The sequence below is a fragment of the Macrosteles quadrilineatus genome, unplaced genomic scaffold, assembly GCF_028750875.1.
Source record: "Macrosteles quadrilineatus isolate MER2022 unplaced genomic scaffold, UCM_ALF_1.0 Scaffold_4__1_contigs__length_99947679, whole genome shotgun sequence".
Lineage (NCBI taxonomy): Eukaryota > Metazoa > Arthropoda > Insecta > Hemiptera > Cicadellidae > Macrosteles > Macrosteles quadrilineatus.
Window position 1 is genome coordinate 25,741,812 of NW_026542597.1, and position 18,377 is coordinate 25,760,188.

Genomic DNA, 18,377 nt, shown 5'->3' on the forward strand with positions numbered 1-18,377 from the left:
AGCCCTCAAGCCTCAATGCTTTTCACATATAATAATATATTTATTGGTTCGGATTAATAATTTATAGCAAGGGTGTCCAACCACCGGCCCGCGAAGTGATTTTGTCCTGCCCGCAAAAAAGGCATAATTAATTAAAAATATATTGTTTTAATTTTAAACCATATACTGAAAATCAGCTCTCGAAATCGCCGAACCACTCGTAAATCTAATTTGCAATCTCGCCATGACAATAACAATACTGCATTCGTCACACGCAATCGAGGTAATAAGCATCTCTTGCGTTCACGGCGTTTAGCTTTCGTCAGTGTCGTCTAATCAGCCTCTCTCGCGGTCTCCGCAATGCCGTGTTTCCATCCACGATCGCGGAAACACTCATAAGAAATTATTGTGTTCTTAGCTTGGATCATACTGTGATTGTCATCATCATCCGCGATTGTGACAACAGTCGCAATCCTCTCTTTTGGTCTCCGCAAACGGAAAAACACGGAAAGTTTATTTTTCATTGCCGGTGATTCCTTAAACACTTGTATTCATATTTTTCATTGTGGGTACAGTACCATGATTGTCACCCAAAATCATGTCAACTTTCGCGAACATCTCTTGTGATGAATCATGATGATAAACCGTGCTCATCTCCGGTGATCACCATCACCGTTTAATGGTTGGGTTAATCCACAGCCACCTTTAACTCCAGGAAAGGCCACAGCCTGGTAGAATTGGCAACGTCGCAAGTAGTGTTGTTTATCGCCAGCCAGGATTAGTTTTGCCAACATTGAGCGCGTTCTGGGAACATGCACCGGTGCACCGGTGTTGCCCCGGTGCAAAAAATGTGTCGTTCTAGGAGACCGGTGAGTTAACCTAGCAGACAGCTATTTCCTCTTTTTCCTCCACCGGTGCAAGATTTATGCACCGGAGAAATTGTACGGTGCATAATACACCGGCGGCCTCTGATTGGTCTGTTTCTTGGACAACAGCATGCAGCTAAGGCAAGATGGCGGGTCCATCGAATAATGTTCATCAGTTTTATAGGTTATGTTGCGTAATGAGTGAATAATTTATTCTATGAGGGGGTTAAATTACGTATCAAGTGAATAATTTTCAAATAATTTATTCTGTGAGGACAAGTTTGTTTAGTTTAAATATTATAAAGTAAATAATAGGTGAATTTGTAAATTATAATCCGATGTGTACCGTAAACCGGTGAATAACCGTTCTGGGATACCAAGACTCTTGCCCCGGGTCGGTACCGGTGAATAAGTCACCGGTTAATCTGCACCGGTACATGTTCCCAGAACGCTGCCAGTCTTTTGAAAGCTTCTTATTGACTATAATGAAGGTTTACTAATTGAAAAATTAGTTTTGTTCATAAAATAAAATTACGAATGTCAAATTCAATTTTATAATTATAAAATTTAACCGTCATAACCAAACCAAACTTGCTGATAATGAAGAAATCCAAGACAAAAAATATAGTGCCACGAGTGAGATTCGAACCCGGCACCTTCAGTTGATCAGCCCGGCACTCTTTCACGGCCGCCTTTAACTGTAGTCAAAGGCGGCCGTGACTCTTTCCACCATACCACCGAGGCCGATATGATCAACTAGCTTAGAGTCTGAATTGAGAAAATAGTTTAGGAATGATGAAACTATTAAATGCGAGAATTGAATGCAGGAGAATACATAGATTACACAATAGATTACAAATATAGGAGATAAAAACTGAGACTTATTAGATACCAGAGTAAATCTATGAGAATATGTTTAATCTATGGTGATATTAATCCTAAACAGAGTTATATGTAGTGTAATGCTGTCATTTTAAATATACTCTATGCATATTAAGACAAAAATTGAACGAAGTGACGTGCGAAGCTTGCGAATGACACTGAGCTAAAATTATAACTGGAGGTAGCACTGCCATGACAGAAGTCTGTCAAAAGCGAGTCGCTGATTTTGTTAGGTTGGTATAGCAGTAAGTTTTCTTACCATAGCAATAACATGGCTTCTTATAACTAGGTTGGTATAGCAGTGAGTATTTTTGTCATACTTGAATACTTTTAATACTTTAATAATTTTCTTTGAAATGGCGACCATACAAAGTAGGTATTTTAAGCCAAGTATAATAATAGCCATAGCAATAATATGGCTTCTTATAACTCACACCTCACGCAAACATGGCGGCTGGCGACACGCATCTTTGACATTCAGTGCTACCTCCAGTTAGAATTATAGCTCAGTGGCGAATGAATAGCCACTGCCAAAATTGAACGAGAATCGGAGAATCCTTTCTTTTTCTTCTTAACTTAACCTTAAACTTAAACAGAAACAGAGTAAATAAAACGTAAACTTATACCGTACTGTTACATTTACTGAACTGTATTCGTTTCGAAGGCGTTTGGATTGTTTTTTGTAAGAGTCAGGCTAAATTTAATTTCAAGAAAGATGTAAGTGTGTTGAATTTAGTTGTATTATGAAAATAATACAGAGTTTAAAATCTGTTATGTAGCCTAGGCCTAGTGTTTGAAAGTTTACAATTCTCATAGCCCTATAATAGCATAGGCCTACCATTTTTAATTTAAATAAGTTTTTACTTAAATGTCCTACTAAGGATTTAGAATTGGTTAAAACAAAATTGGGAACATGGCTATCTGGAGTAGTATAATACATAATAACTCAAATCCATCAAAAATGGTCAGTAATTTTAGGAAGTACTACCTAAATAAAAAAGGAAGATCATTACGTATGTCAACAACAGCAACAGAGCCAAAGAAAGCTCCACTCTTGGAGAAGTGGAAAAGGTATTGGCAGGACCTCGCTACTGATTATTATGAAGTACTGAAAGACACTGTTGAGAATGGACGGAAGAACCCAAAACAATCTGCATTACTCCTCATGTGTTCAGCAGCTGCATTCACGTGCTTGAAGACCAATCCAGATGAGATTGATTACAGAGAAAACGTGTTAAAATGTTGCAATGAAGTTCTACTCATCGGGAAACCTATCAGAAACAAAACAACTGAAGAATATCTAATTTCTATGGAAACATTTTATAATTTTGGTGTTGTGAGAAGAATGAGTTTTGGACTTTTTTCAGTAGTATGGATTGACAACTTTAGCAATGAGTTGGGTGTTTACAAAGCCAATTGTTCATACCTCAAACCGCAATACTTAACTTTCCTAAATAGAGTTGTTGATATCGGGTTTCTTGGTAGGTGGTGGAAGCTGAATTCCGTTATGAAAGACTATGATATAAATGCAGAAGAATGGACGAACAGTAGCAAAGTTGACGAATCCACAAAGGAATAGACTCCTATGGCAGTAGTAAGTTTATTAGTTACATTAACTTTTATGCCAGAATCTTGACTGGACATGTAATTGTGACCCCAATGTAGTATCGAAGAGATGCATTTAGATTTTAAAGGTAATTTATTGTGATTATTTGTGAATGTTACCTATAATTATACCACCCACTTCATCTAATCTTGAAGTTTTCATCACCTTTTTACCTGCCACAGACATTTTGTTAAAATGTTCTTGGCTAGAGCATTTAAGTATTATCACTTTAAAACTTCTACAGTAGTAGGCGGCATGTAGGTCAACAAGGAGCCATGTCGATGTAATTACATATTAAATCATCATACATCCCTTGCAAAATTAGGGCTGATATTAGGCCTACAATGTAAAGTTCAGTGCTTTTCTGCAAAACAGCAGTCACATAGAAGGTTTTATGTTTATTTTTACGATACTAGCCTGTGGTTTCATCCCATTACACAACTTGTCTCTCAGTCGAGGTTGCCATCGCACAAGTAGGTCTAATCAGGGCATTAAATAAACAGAGAAGTTGTAGACTGTATCCTAATGTAAGAGAAGTTATTTACTTAGGCTACTGCCATGGCTGCTTGTACCCATGCTGTACTTGGCTTGCCAACACGTTGTCGCCAGTTCTCACCGTCCTCCAAATCTCCCTCTACTAGTCTCATCTTTTCGGAACTTGATCCCACCACCTGGCTTTTAAATTGGTCTTCCCAGTGGTCTCCTTCCCCTCGCATCTCCCCTTAGCACCTTCTTCCAAGCTCTCCTCAACAGCAGTATAGACGCAATGGAGGCTGGAGAAACAGTAGTTGGTTGTTTTGCTGATCTCTCCAAAGCCTTCGATTGTGTCGAACCTGCGATTCTATTGGAAAAATTGGCATCAATTGGAATCTCAGGACTTGCGCTGAAGTGGCTCACATCCTATATGAGCAACCGATTCCAAGTCACTGAGATTAAAATAAACACAAATTCAAAAACTTGAAGAATTTTATCAACAAAAAAACTTATCTCCAATGGCGTTCCCCAGGGATCTGTCTTTGGACCTCTCCTTTTGTTGGTCTACATCATCAACATTACAGATACTATGCAGATACATCCTTATCTTAACCTCCAAGACTAAGTTAGGTATGTTAAAATATAAGGTTACTACAGGAATGTTCACATAACAACAAAGTAATCTTGTTGATAAATAATTTTATTTGGTTTATTCAAGTACAGTTTTTAAGAGTAATAATGCAATTTTCATCACAAAATAAAACAATTTCAACAAAAACAAAACTGCAGAATATTTACAATTATGCAATCACAATGATTTGCAAAAGCATCAAAAGAATGATGAATATGTTCTATTATCTTTTTAAAGCATTTTTACAAAACTTTAAATTCACTTTTGAACTAATTATTGTTTTTCCTATCTACAGTGAGTTTTTTATATTTAGGTTTTTGGTAAACAGTTTTTTTTAAATCAAGTAAATCTATCTATCTATATATTAATAGGCAAGCATGTTTCTTTAAAACCTTTTTTCTCAGCTCGTGTGCATCGTAGGGAAAATCTACGCATACCGTTGGAAAGCTATTTTCCTGTAGGTGTGCAGAACCCCTTTATAAATTTAAATAGGCTCAAAGATAAGCACAAAAAATGAGTTTAAAAATTTGAAAAAATTAACATGGATCTTATGCGTTGCTATGCTGGTTACGAAATAACAACGAAATATAAACAGAAAATCAAAACAAATGGAAGAAACTCCAATCACATGTTTTATTTACAGTGTGGGGTGAAAATAGATAAGTTATTACATTACATATTTTTGGTCGAGTTTCGACCACTGGACGACCTCTCGTACTTATTTAATACGCAAGCAGATATTTTGTGACAATTACTCCTCTGAAACTACTGAACCGAATGACATGATTTTGGTGTCATTGGAAAGAGCGTAACGTGAAGTTGTGCAGGAAACTTTCTTTTTAAGGAAATAATTAGAGAGTGAGGCCCTGAGGCCCTTTAAAGTTTCACATTTCTCCATAAGGATAACATGGGAGATGATTTTTATTTACAGAAACATATGTTTGTTACTTGAAAATAGTCAAAGTCTACTACATAATAATTTATTGCTGTGTGTTATGACTGTTAATGTATACTACATTTCAATCAAGGATTGTGTACCTTAAAGTTTACCCATAATGGATCTTAATAGGCCCTACTTTATTTTAATGTTGGGAATAGTAAAATTTAGTTGAGAATAAGTTACCATGATTTAGAAAACTTTACTATAATAGTTTATGTATTTAAACTCACAAATCTTTGACATTATTAAATCGTTTTATGTAAATAAAACAGCTGATTGACAAATCAAACAAATCATCTACTTCATGTGAATAATGTTGTTACACAAACATAGTTTTTTTTTTTTTTACCAATAACTTGAGTCTTTTTTACTTCTGGGTGTATTTTGAGTTTGCAGTTATGAAAGCACCGAGCCAAGTAACTTTTATCTAATTTTCTTTATAAACTAACAGTATTAATGAATTAGTACATGAACTTGACAAGTTAGGTAATTAACTGTCAGTATGGCAAGGGGAAGAAGAGTGGGTCCTCGAAAACAGACAAAGGCGGAGACATCCATCAGAAAATCCAACTGAGTTTTTAAATATAGAGGTCAGTGTATTGCCAAGACTCAGATTAGACTAATAAAAGGGGGCAGTGGTTTTATTGATGTGGAATATTAATACATCAAAAGGGCCTCATTAATGGCACAAGGCTTCATGTGATCAGAATGGTTAACAGCTTAATAGAATGTAAAGTCTTAACCGGGACAAGTAAGTGGGGACATATGTTGATTTCGAGGATAAAAATGTGCCCGTCTGAAACAAACTTAAGTTACCTTTTAAAATGGAAAGATGCTAATTTATGTTATCTTTGGCATTTGCAGCACAAACCCTTTATTTAAAGATCAGCACTGTTCTTACCCAGATCAATTTCAGTCATGAGCAACTATATTGTATGTTGTTTTAAGTAAGGCTACATCTTTTAATAGGATACGCATATTCATTACGGAAAATTCTGACCAGGGTAATCTTCCTGAAGGTAACTTTAAGACTAAAATCGTAGTATTCGTGGAAGTGCTTTTGTGATAAAAATATTGTTTTTTAGTGTTTATTTTTAAAAGTATATTCTTCAAACAGCATTGTAAGACCCTCAAAATATGCTTCATAGGCCTTTTGGTTTGATATGATAAAATGTTTTGTTAAATGTGTTTTAAAATCTTTAACAAATAACTAGGAACACACTTGAACTTGAACACTTATTAATATACTAAATATAATACACATACAGCTAGAAAATGACTGGACTGCTTCCCTTCTAAGGCTTTATTATTACTGTATTTAACTTTCGACGTCGAGTCAATATTAATAACAGGATGAATTTGTTTTCTAAATTCATATGTTATTTTGCGGGGCATTGAGCCGCACAGGTTCACTAGTTATACATAAATAAGAAGCATGCATTCTTAAAGTCAGTTTTCAAACTATGTTACAAAGGAAAAAGTGTAATTAGATTGTCTTACAAGAGAAGGTGTAGCAAAATGTTTCTAAATTTGATACTTTAAATCCAATATACATTAAAATTTTAAAGTCTCTGAAGATAAGAGGTATTTCATCCTCATTACTGCTTAAAACAAAAGTTAAGAACCAGCCAATAAATAAATTTTAATTTGGAGGATGAATATTTTTTTTATATATTCTGGTTCTATATTAATGAAACTATAATGTTTTTATTGAGCAGCTGATGGTAATTACTCAAATAACCATTACTTTGATTGGATTACAGATTTTAAATAGAAAAAATGCTAGTTTTGTGAAGTGTTATTTGGCATTTTAAATCTAGTAGGTCTTCTGTAAATGCAGTGATGTGTATATAACATTCCATAATTAGTACTGAAACTTTCCAAGGTTTTCGAGGTGTGTGGCGAAGCTTAACTCAGGACGTTTTTAAAGAAAAGGCAATTGAGTACCTTTGTCTGTTTTCAGTGTTTGTATATACTGGTCTGATAATAACAGGTTTCGTGAGATAAGAGCCATTATCGAATCTCGAATCCGACATCTTTGATTTGACAATGGGTCGTATGAAGCGAAACTAGTAATCCTTATTACATACGACTTAAGACTGACAAAAATACAAAAACGTAACGTATCATAAATTCTTTAAACTCATTAAATTTCTTTGTTTTTAAATTTGTTTATAATATGAAGCTACAAAATTCAATAGGGAAAGTAATAAATTATACAATAAATGATGTTTTTACCAGTTTAGTGTAAAATATTAGAACTAAACTTATTGGTTTTCACTTCTGAACTATTAGATAAGTTACTTTCAGTCGTAAGTGACAGACTAGAAGCGTTGGCTGAAGTTAGTCTGTTGATTGTTGGCTTGAGACGTGTAAATGATTCCTTGTTGTGTCACATGATGGAACTCCTGTTGCTGTTGTTGCACCTGAACAGAAAAAAAAACATTTATGTGATGAGTTAAAGGCACCTTTGTGTCTTTTACACAGCCTCAAAACTTTATTCAACTATATGAGTATAACACATATGAAAAGACTAAAACAAAAATTTGTAAATGCCGCTCGTAATGGCAAGTGGTAACTTAGTGGTACTGCCCCCAAAAAAATATTACAAATATGCAGCTCAGTGATGATATCTGAAGAGTAACTTGAAAGCAAATATTTCCAAGCTGGAGGAAAAAAGCTAACAAAGTGATGTTGAAACTAGTCCTTGAGGTATATGCAATAACGTTTGTCAAAAGACAACTGACTGGAATGGAATTATTGGCTTTGTGCAAACACGCAAATTGCCTTGAAAACTGTCCTCACAATTGCTCTGAAATTCAGTTATCTCCAAGTATAGAACTGAGGAAAAGTGGTCTCCTGTCTGGTCAATCCTGCAATCGTGTGGTGACAATTTATTGGCAAAGATAACTGTCTCACAGACTAGCATCGTGCAAACACGGCTTGAAGGGTAAATTTACATAGAGTTTGTATTCAGTCCTAGTATACCATTGGTGCAAAAGTAGAACTCCGACTATCAGAATCGCTTAAAGAAATGATAAAAAAAAACTTTTTAAGCCACAGTAATAAGAATTGCTATTAAAGAAGGCAGAAGCAGTAATCGTGGCAAAATCGAAAAACCTCTTTCACGATCGTGTTGACATCATCGTCTCCTGCAATCACGGAAACATCATCATCGTTTTTCGCAATCGCGGCAAAGTAATTAGTTTATCCCACGGTTGTGGGATAAACTACTCATGATAAAAACATCATTGTCTCCTGCAGTCACAGAAACATCGTTATCATTTTCCATGATCACGGCAATATAATTAGTATATCCAACAGTCATGTAGACATCATTATCCTCTTTCGCCGTTACAGAATCATCGTCATCGTTTTTCGCGATAGCTGCAAAATGACTAATATACACCATAGTATGTTTTTTAAGAGACATTATATGGCCAGTACTGCAGGTTTTCCAAACAATTTATGGGTTTCATGAATCATGATGGGCAGTGCCCCTAGCTTAAACTTAGATGGGGAAAACTAAGTGTAGTAAGAGACTAACCATCCCCTGGTTGTTGTTGGGGTGGGGAGGCGCAGTGAGCCGCACACGCTTGGCGTTGTTGCCGTGCGCGTGGTTGTGACTGTTGTGGTGGCTGCCTGCGTCGGACGCGCCACCCTGGCCTCCATTGTTGGCTGCTGTCTGCCTCGCTTTGTTAGTGTCGCTTTTATCTTCTTGATCCTCGTCAGTGATGAACTCTCTTTTCGGATAAGGAATCGTGCAGCCAGCAAACACGCTACAAAGTATACATGATTATCATAACAGTTCAAAAACCACTTTAGTATAATAGCCACAAATCACAATCAGGAATTGTATAGCTTTTACCAAAAACCTAATTTATAAAATAACCAAGCTGAATGCCTTAACCACAATAACACAACCTTGTAATTAAATAAGTTTTTACAATGGCTTGATATACAGTAGTCTCAATTATCCAACCTAAATTGGACGCAGCAAGATAAAAAAATTGAAAACGCTAAATCACACTATTTTTGCTGTTTTCAAGGCCATAATCTAAAACAAAATAAAGAAAAATCTTACTTTAGTAACTATAAATAATAAAATTAAGTAATATTTTGCTAAAACACGTCTACATTTGACTGAAACTGGAACATGACAGGTATCAGAGACGTTTGCTGTTAGGAACAAATTTTGAGGTACACGCTAAAAAGACTCCCTGCTACGCTGCAGTTATACCATACGGAAGTAGAAACATACTAGAAAGAAATTTCTAAAATATAAGGAAGTCATTAGAAATCGTGGTTCAATCCTAATTGAATAACAATCCATGATAAATGTGTGATAAAAATTGTAACGAGTCAGAAAATAAAGTGTAGTACTTACTCCTGCGTAGGTAAAGGCTCTTCCTTAAAATAAGCATCTTGCATTGCTTGCTCCGAAGTTATCCTTTTGTTGGGATCCATCAGTAAAAGTTTCTGCAACTGTACAATGTTACAACTTAAAAACTGTAAAGAAATATTTGAATACATACTTTTATGACCTTTCTAATAATTACGTCCGTGAAAAAGTCAAATTTTCTAACTTTTTACACCTTTACAGTGTGTTGCCCAATTTTTAGCTATGTTAACCACTCGCATATTTGTGGTTTTAATATATTAACCTTACAGACTAACACCAATAGTTTATTCTTTTCATTTAAGCTCTTTATGGGATTTTGTCAGAAAATAAATAAATACATGTAACTTACTACTACACTTTAAAAATAAAAAATGATGTTCTTCTCTCAATCCCCAGAGACATGTTACAGGACAAGTAAACAGCTCAAAAACATGTTCATTGTCCTTGCCTAATTCCCTATTAAATAACACAAAATAACAAAGATTTTCCAACAAAATACACATTTTATACACAGATATTCTGCAAATTAAGATGTGATTAAGATTAAGGTTGTTTAAGGTGTTCTGTTGCTCACAAGTACGCTAGTTCAAATCTGACATCAGCGTTGTATTCTTTTCATTCCACACGACTATATCAGGTCCCTTATTTGCGAAGATTAGTGTCACTTTGTCAGAGCCAATAAAACAATGTCAGGGAAAATCAATACTCCCTTAAGTATGAATGATGTTATGTGAGACGTTAATTGTCACATATGGGTGGAATGGAAACAGAATAGAATAGTAGCGGACAAAGAGAGAACACAGTGCTTGTGACAGAGCTTTATCAAATTAGCTTTATGAACACCTTAATTTACCAACAACCTGCATACATAAGAAAATTTATAATAACAAAAAGTATAGTTACCAAGTTGAAAGCCCTTGTGTCTGGTTTGATTTTGTGACGATCCATGTACTTGACAAGAGAGCAGTTGGAGTAACTGAAAAAACGTAATAAATTGTATTTTCACAAATTTTATACTCAACCCCTACACTATACCATTGGTCTGTAAACCAGACTGTAATGTAGGTCTTTACTATCGTAAACCAGTTAAATTACTTTCTAAGAAAATTGAGGATCTAGATATAAAACTGAAAGGCAATAAATTAATTGTCAATATCTTGAGTTTGTAGACACAATCAAACTATGGTAGGCTTGATTTTCATAGTAAATTAATTTACAGTAGAGTCCTGTACCGATATCCAGTGAATAACGCTATTTGTAAAGACATGTAGACATAACCTATCAAATAGATATATCAATCAGCAGACTGGCATAGGTGAAATTCATTTTCGGGTCTGGTTTTGTATACATACTAGAGCTTATCAAGACACAAAATTGATTCCTAACCTCTCTTTTAGGAAAACAACTAGATGAAACCCGTCTAAATCGACAGTTACTTTCAAGGCTTACGCTAATTCATCTAACTGCGATAAATTAGTGAAATTATACATATTTTGAGCATTTAGCATTGGATATTAATTGCATTAGTTACCAAATATGGTTGATCATTCAATGAATAAAATATTTCCTATACCATACGTCATCGGAGATAGGCCTAGTATGTTATCTGGTATCTCTTTCTTTGGAAGAACCTTTATATAGTATTAAAATCGTATTGGTGGATCTTTTGAAGTTAAACACTTTCGTGATTTCATCAGTGTAATGCAGATTAATCTATGATTTTATTTGAAAAAATATATATATATATATCTGTTTGTTGGGAAGGCACGTTCTAACTTCAAAGGGTGGTATATACGTTACAGTGTAAGTTTGATTTTTCTTTTGTCACGTCGCGTCAGTTCATATCGTACTTCTGTGCCAATGAATAACCTTCTAGCACAGTTTTGAGAAATTGGTTGTGGTGTTACTGTTAAAGCTGGAATTCCTAGACATGGGGGATGTCAGTTAGTTGTCTCAGCCTTATCAATTACATAAAGTTGTCAATATAATCCCTCTACGGAATGTTAGGTGTAGGCTAGTGGAATATATTTGAAGTGAAGTGGACTTTTATTCTTGAACTGTTAGGGGCCTCCTCATTTATATGGTCGTGCGGCTTCATTGGCAACAAATTAATTTGAATAGGCTAAAATGTTTTGAATAAGTGAGCTAAACTCTAACAAAAAAGAAAATAAAATCTCCCAATTAGGGTGGTTGATTAATAGCATAGGAGTACTTACTTGGAGCGTTTAAAGTCCTTAAGCAATGTAGGATGTTCAGGCATTTTACGAATATCTTCCCAGTCCTTCTCTAACGGAAATCCCATAACATTAAATATCCTGAAAAGGGAAAACAATCATAATCAAATAACATAATTTAGAGTTTTGGTTTTCTTAAGTATTAAAATTTAGAATAATATTAAAGTAAATAATTTGTTTTTAAGTCAAAAACTGAAACTGTTTTAGCCTAAATGTTACTTATAATTGTAGTTAGAACAATTGGCCCATCTTTAATTTAAACAAAATTTAAGTATAAAAATAATTTATGAATTTTCCTCAAAAAATGTAGTAAATGAGGAAGAGATCATGTCTCCATTGATGCTACATAGAACTGAGAAATCTGGTAAGGCTTTGTTAAACCATGATATAGCGTAACATTTCTTTAAAAGAGTGATGATGTTGATAGCTTACAATAAAACAACCTGTCAAAGCAAATATTTATTTAAAGAATAAGCAAAGATACTGGTTTATGAGTTTTTAGTAAACATATCGAACTTGGCTTGCTTATTTCATAAAATTAGTAGAGGCTAATAGATACACAATAAAAGCACAACACTTAACACTGATACTGTTATTTAAAGTGTTTATTTAAAGTTATTAGTGAGTCGGTGGCTCAGTCGGTAGCGTCGCGGACTTCGGGCCCAAGGCAGCGATGTCGTGGGTTCGGATCCTGGTCACTGCCGATAACATTTTATCAGTACAGTTCACCTTTGTACTGTACCGGCTCACTCCTTGCTTTGCTGTTAACGATCCACGCACGGGCGCTTAGTCTATGTGGACGGGCAAATGCAAGGTTAAAAGAGGCCGCCAACCTCTTTTTAAATAAAAAAAAAAACTTATTCAGAGAATAAATTGAAGAGTAAATCTCTCTTTTACTAAATGTTCATTGTAAGATTATGTTTTTCCAATTCAGAAAATCTATTGTTAGTTGTTAAATCCAAACAATAATTGTCATGTTGGGTGGATATTTACCTATCTAGTTGATCATGATGATAAGGATTGCTGGTTTTGATATCTTCCTGCCGACAGTGAAATATTGGTTCGGACGTTAAAAGCTCCGCAAAGATACAACCAATAGCCCATATATCTAAAAAAGTAAACAATCATATAAATTATAGAGATATGAGATTTTTTTTGACACTGACACACCAGAAATTGTATTTAAGGCGAAGATGGTAATATTGCACAAGCTATATGATGGGATGAGCTTTTAGTTGTTCATTCATTGAATTGTGTCAGAAATAATTGTATAGCAAAGAAGAGGTTATGGTGCTTGCACAATAATCGGAAGATCATCAGATTGGTCTGAAAAGATTGTTGTAGCTATAGAAACAGCTGATCTTTGTTAGTAAGCTACCAAGGTATTTTAACCATACCAAAGTCAGTTTAGGTAAATTTTATAGAGGTTTACACATATACCTCAGTTGTGTTTCCATCTCAAATTCAATTCAATTTATTCCTCAAAGAAATTCACAGTACAATGGCTAAGTAAAAACCGAATGAATTACTAATACTAAAAATAAATCTAGTCAATACAGTTGGTAAGATAAAAACAATCATCACAAGAGGATTTTTTCCATATAATTTTTAAACTATTTTAACATTCATAAGTCTAATTTTTTTTATAAAACGATAGTGATAGCTTATTGTGAACTAAAGTAGTGAAGATGTAGCTGTTTACTAAGTAGTGATAGGAAACAAATAGTAATAGAAAACTTCATATACAACTCAAAATTGTAATAAAATACATTCATTAACTTTAAAACCAGCTTCAATTGCGTACCGATGGCCTTTGTGTAGTGTCTTGCCCCCAACAGTAGCTCTGGTGCCCGGTACCAGAAGGTCACCACCACGGGGTCAAGGTCAGCGAGAGGTTTGAGTGGAGCGTTGAACAACCGAGCAAACCCCATGTCTGCGATCTTCACTCTCCCCCTCTCCGAACCCTCGCCCATTACCAGGATGTTGGCTGGCTTCTGTTGAGGGAAAATACAGCAAGAAATATTATAGTCACATGTAAAATTTCAACCAAATATCACCGAAACAGTTTTATAATGAGAAGTTCAGAGTCCAATTAAAACCCACCCAGTATAAATACAACTAACTAAATAAGTAGACGTACATAGATATTAGTACATACGAGTACAGCTCAAAACTGTAATTTTGAATAAGTTGCGAAAGTCTTTGCAAATCAACAGCAATTAATTTATTTCCCACAAAGATAACATGGTGGACAAACCATGACAAACGTACTGTAATTAGAACAACAACACGTACTGTAACTAGCTTGACAACAAACAGGCATGGAATAGAAATGAAATATACAACATTTTCTAATTTTCAGATTGGTTTAAATAGTTTAAACACATTTTTTAAACTATGAAAAATCAGACAAGAAGTATAAACTCCGATAATGAAGTAAACTTTTTATCACATATTGTCCCCTTCTCAACCCCTTCTCAAATATTGTCTCCCCTTATGAGTTTTACAATATATAGGGAATACATAAATTTAAAACAATTTGAAATAAAGTGGCCATGAACTAGGGTCTTGCTAATTTAGGAACTATGGGTTACAGATCCCTTGGAGAAAATTTCCATAAATACTAAACTCGAGAAAATACACTTACCAGATCTCGATGTAGAACCCAATTAGAATGTAAATAATGGATCCCGTCTAGGATTTGATACAACAGTGATTTCACCATTGCTTTAGGAACCATAACCGGTTTCTTATTTGCTTTTGCAGCTCTATGGAACTTGATTATGTGCTGAAAATAATTTTTTTACTGAAAACATGTCAATAAGATTTATTGTTACTTTACCAAGCCTATCATTTAATAAGTTATTCATATTTAAAAAATGACAACTTATAACAAACAGTTAATGTTGTTTATCATAAAGGTATTGTTTGTCATATCCCGTACCTTTGAAAAAAAGGTGAAAATTCCATTTCTTAAGAATCACCACCCAACTAAGTACAAAGGACTAGGAAACAATTAACAATTGGTTAAAAGTCCTTGAAAAGTTAAAAAAAAATCATTTAGGCCTAGTTATTTTCAAACTGTTCAATTTTTAAAAATCTTTGCTAGAAATTCCACAATTATTCAATTTTTATTTTAGTGTCCAGATTTTAAATTTCTGGTTTTGACCATTACTTATTAGTGAAAATGAGAGTAGTTGATCCAAACATCACTAAATGACTTTTAACAACACATAGATGGATCAGGTCCCTAAAAAGATTTGTTGTTTGATTAGTCCTATGTTAAATCTAGTACAAAAAACACATAGCCTAATACAGTTTTTATTGTAACTGAATGAATGAATGAATGAATGATATTTATTGGCAAAAAACGTACAGAATATTACAGGATGTATGTACGCTTCGTCATAAATAAAATTGTCCTTATGGAAGTCGTCTCTTTCCTTCTAGGTTAAATACATTTTAAAATCGTTAACAAAAAATATACTATGTTTATAAATTCTAATAAAATTCAACAGTTTAATATACCAAAGGGAAAATTCAACAGTAACTATAACAGAGGATAAAACTGAGCTTACAACTATTTAACATGGTCTTAATTTAAATAAACAATATAAAACATTTGAGTATATTAACTGTTACATTTCTAAAACTTTCTATTGTCAGTACTTACCCACAGATCATGTTCTGCATAGTCAAATAAGAGCCATACTTTTCTATCATTATGTGAAAGGAAGACACGAATCAGATTTATCACATTTGGGTGCTTCAATTCCCGAAGTAACTGGAAAAAACATCTTTAGAGACATTTGTCGATACTATCGTAAATAATACAACTAGTATTTACTTTTTGAATACTGAGTTGAGTGTTAATAATTTCATAATAAATGTAATTTCTTGACTTGGCCAATGCGTATTGTTAATCTGGCTTAATAAAGGACTTTGACTTTTTTACTTATAACAATAAAACTTTAACTACAATCTGACAAAGAGGGATTTAATGAAAATCTGAATACATTAGAAACGTTTTAAAAATTGTTTCTCATCGGATTTGAAACCCCTATCCTGATTTTTACAAGATATTTAAAGTGTATGACGGAAAACACATTTTGTTACAATAGGCTATATCCCTAGATAATTTGCAAAAAGTTAAGAAACATGGAGGTTCATACTCACTGCAATTTCTCTACAAGCAGACATTGAAAGCCCAGTTCCTTCTATCTGTTTCAGAGCAAACTCTCGATTCATGTCAGGTCTGAAATGTCAAATAATCAGATTAATATGTAACCATTGTGGCCTATTTCTTAACTTTTACAGTCTGATAATTTTGCTTAGGTTTCACAATAGGCATATCTCTTGCATAAATAAATCTTAATCTTACCTCCTTTAACTAAGAAGCTCTAGGTTTTAGCCTATTGTGCATTAGGATTATTGTGTTTTCATTAGGAATCTGGGTTAGAAATGCAGGCCTTATACTAAACAAGACAATTTCAAGTGGTTCAAAAGTAGAGTGATTAAAAAAAAATTGACATTTTTCGGGAAGTTTCTCGTCTAGACCTTTTATTCAAGTAACCTAAGTTAAGAAGCTGTGAGGTGTGATGGTGTGAGGCTTACGATTTTTGGCTGCACTTTAGTAGCCTATCTGTCCTACACTCATTTGAATGAATACATTGATCAATATATCGATTATTTCATTCGATATATCTAGTTTGATTAGTTAGGTTAACTAAGTTAGGTAACCTAAGTAACCAAATGAAATAATCAATATAACTTAGGCCTATCGAATAATCTATATATCGATAATTTTAATTCAAATGAGTGTAGGACAGAATCGGCGTGAAACAACCCCATTCACGGTGACATATCTCAACTGTAAATTAGTCAGGGTATACGAGTAAATAAGATCGTTGTAAAGGGTAGTTCAGCAATAAAATACATAGGCCTATTGTAATATTCTTACACATTTCAACCAACTAACAATACGAGTGTACAAATAATTATAACTTAGCCTACTATAAGGTTTAGTGCTAGGGTAGGCTTTAAGCGTTTACTTTGTTTACAACTCCATGAAAACATTAATTCATTTATGCAGTTTTTTACATATATTTTAGACACTTGCTATACTCAACGGTTGGTGGGAACAACCTAACGCCATCTTGGCCGTGTGCCGCCAAAAAAAGTTCCCGCCACTTGATATTTTGGAGGTTAGGATGTCGTTGGCTCTATGACGAATCCTGCTGTGACGCCATCATTGTTGTGACGTTTTACTGTGACGTATATTCGTCAGAGGGGAAGTAGGAGAAGTGGAATGGGTTATTGCTCATCTATTGCCAGTTTCACACCGATTAGGACAGATACTAAAGTGATTTTCTCAAGTTCAAAATTATGTTAGTTATATATAATACCACCAGAACCATACAACTGTGTAGCCTATCCTGTACAGCTCTTCATTTAAAAGTACAAAGTGATAGGCCTTTACTTAAAGATTGCGGAGATAAATAGATTTAAGTTAAGTTCGTAATTTGTCTATTTTTTTTAAGTAGGGTAACTTACTACTAGGCCTTAGTAGTTGACAATTAAACGTGAGACCTTTGAGGTATAATTGTATAGACCTATGGTTGTGTACTAGGCCGAGGCCTAAATATGGTTAAACTAGTCCTTCCTCAGAAACCATTGACGGAATCAACCTTAAGGCTATCTGAACTACAAGCAGGCAAGTCTTATTTCAAATAGGTAAGGTTTTCAAATAAAGGTTGGTGAAACAAAGGGATGCATAATTTGTTTGGTTAGCACTTTTAAGAAAAAAAAATAGTTAAGATAAAGTTGCCTACCCATCTTTTCTTCTAGCTTTGTAAACATGTCCATAAGTTCCTCGTCCAACTTTACACCCTTCATAGTCGAACAAGTCTTCAACTTTAGTCCGTTCATTTGCAGTTTTAATTTTAAATTCATAATCCATCATTTAAAAAAAGTAAAAGTTACACTTAAAATTACACAAATTCTTCAGAAGTTTTCGAGGTTTGCCTACGAACTTAATTTACTTTACTTTCAGTTAACACTTTACAAGTTTACACCAGTCACCAGGTACCACACCACAAACACACAACACTGTAAGTAAGTAAGTAAGGGTCAAGGGAGTAAAGTAAGTAAATAAATACAGCTTTAACTTTTGGCGTTTGGCTTGAGCTTGAGGAGAGTACAGTTTTCTGCTTTATTGGCACTAGGCAGCTGTGCCAGCCAGGTTAGCCACTCTTAAAGCTAACACTACACTATCTAGCTAGCTAGCCGCATATAGTATGTAGTTTTCAGATATATTTTTTTATAGTTCCAACACATCCCCCGTATTGGTCTTCTTTTTTTTTC

At 34.2% G+C, this 18,377-nt stretch overlaps 2 protein-coding genes across 2 annotated transcripts; one reads left to right on the forward strand and one right to left on the reverse strand.

The window, feature by feature from the left end:
- Positions 1 to 2,311: 2,311 nt before the first annotated feature.
- On the forward strand, positions 2,312 to 3,480 carry LOC128992277 (mitochondrial import inner membrane translocase subunit Tim29). Its single transcript, XM_054415767.1, has one exon. It carries the CDS (start codon positions 2,641 to 2,643, stop codon positions 3,304 to 3,306), a length of 666 nt encoding a protein of 221 aa, XP_054271742.1. The 5' UTR covers positions 2,312 to 2,640; the 3' UTR covers positions 3,307 to 3,480.
- A 1,019-nt stretch (positions 3,481 to 4,499) lies between these two features.
- Positions 4,500 to 18,163, reverse strand: LOC128992745 (cyclin-dependent kinase 8). Its single transcript, XM_054416475.1, has 11 exons — positions 17,846 to 18,163; positions 16,191 to 16,269; positions 15,688 to 15,798; positions 14,662 to 14,802; positions 13,819 to 14,008; positions 13,008 to 13,122; positions 11,997 to 12,095; positions 10,684 to 10,756; positions 9,766 to 9,863; positions 8,926 to 9,157; positions 4,500 to 7,804 (listed from the first exon to the last, which is right to left on the reverse strand). The coding sequence occupies exons 1-11, from the start codon at positions 17,974 to 17,976 to the stop codon at positions 7,703 to 7,705; spliced, it is 1,371 nt and encodes a 456-aa protein (XP_054272450.1). The 5' UTR covers positions 17,977 to 18,163; the 3' UTR covers positions 4,500 to 7,702.
- Between the last annotated feature and the right edge of the window lie 214 nt (positions 18,164 to 18,377).

Excerpts from the sequence above, each read along its gene's own strand:
- LOC128992277 (XM_054415767.1), top strand. The coding sequence starts at position 2,641 with ATGGCTATCTGGAGTAGTATAATACATAATAACTCAAATCCATCAAAA.
- LOC128992745 (XM_054416475.1), bottom strand. The coding sequence starts at position 17,976 with ATGATGGATTATGAATTTAAAATTAAAACTGCAAATGAACGGACTAAA. Across the intron at positions 13,123-13,818 it reads ACACTACACAAAGGCCATCG|ATATATGGGCTATTGGTTGT; the intron begins GTACGCAATTGA and ends TTACTTTTTTAG. Across the intron at positions 9,158-9,765 it reads GAGCCTTTACCTACGCAGGA|CGTGTTTGCTGGCTGCACGA; the intron begins GTAAGTACTACA and ends TATACTTTGTAG.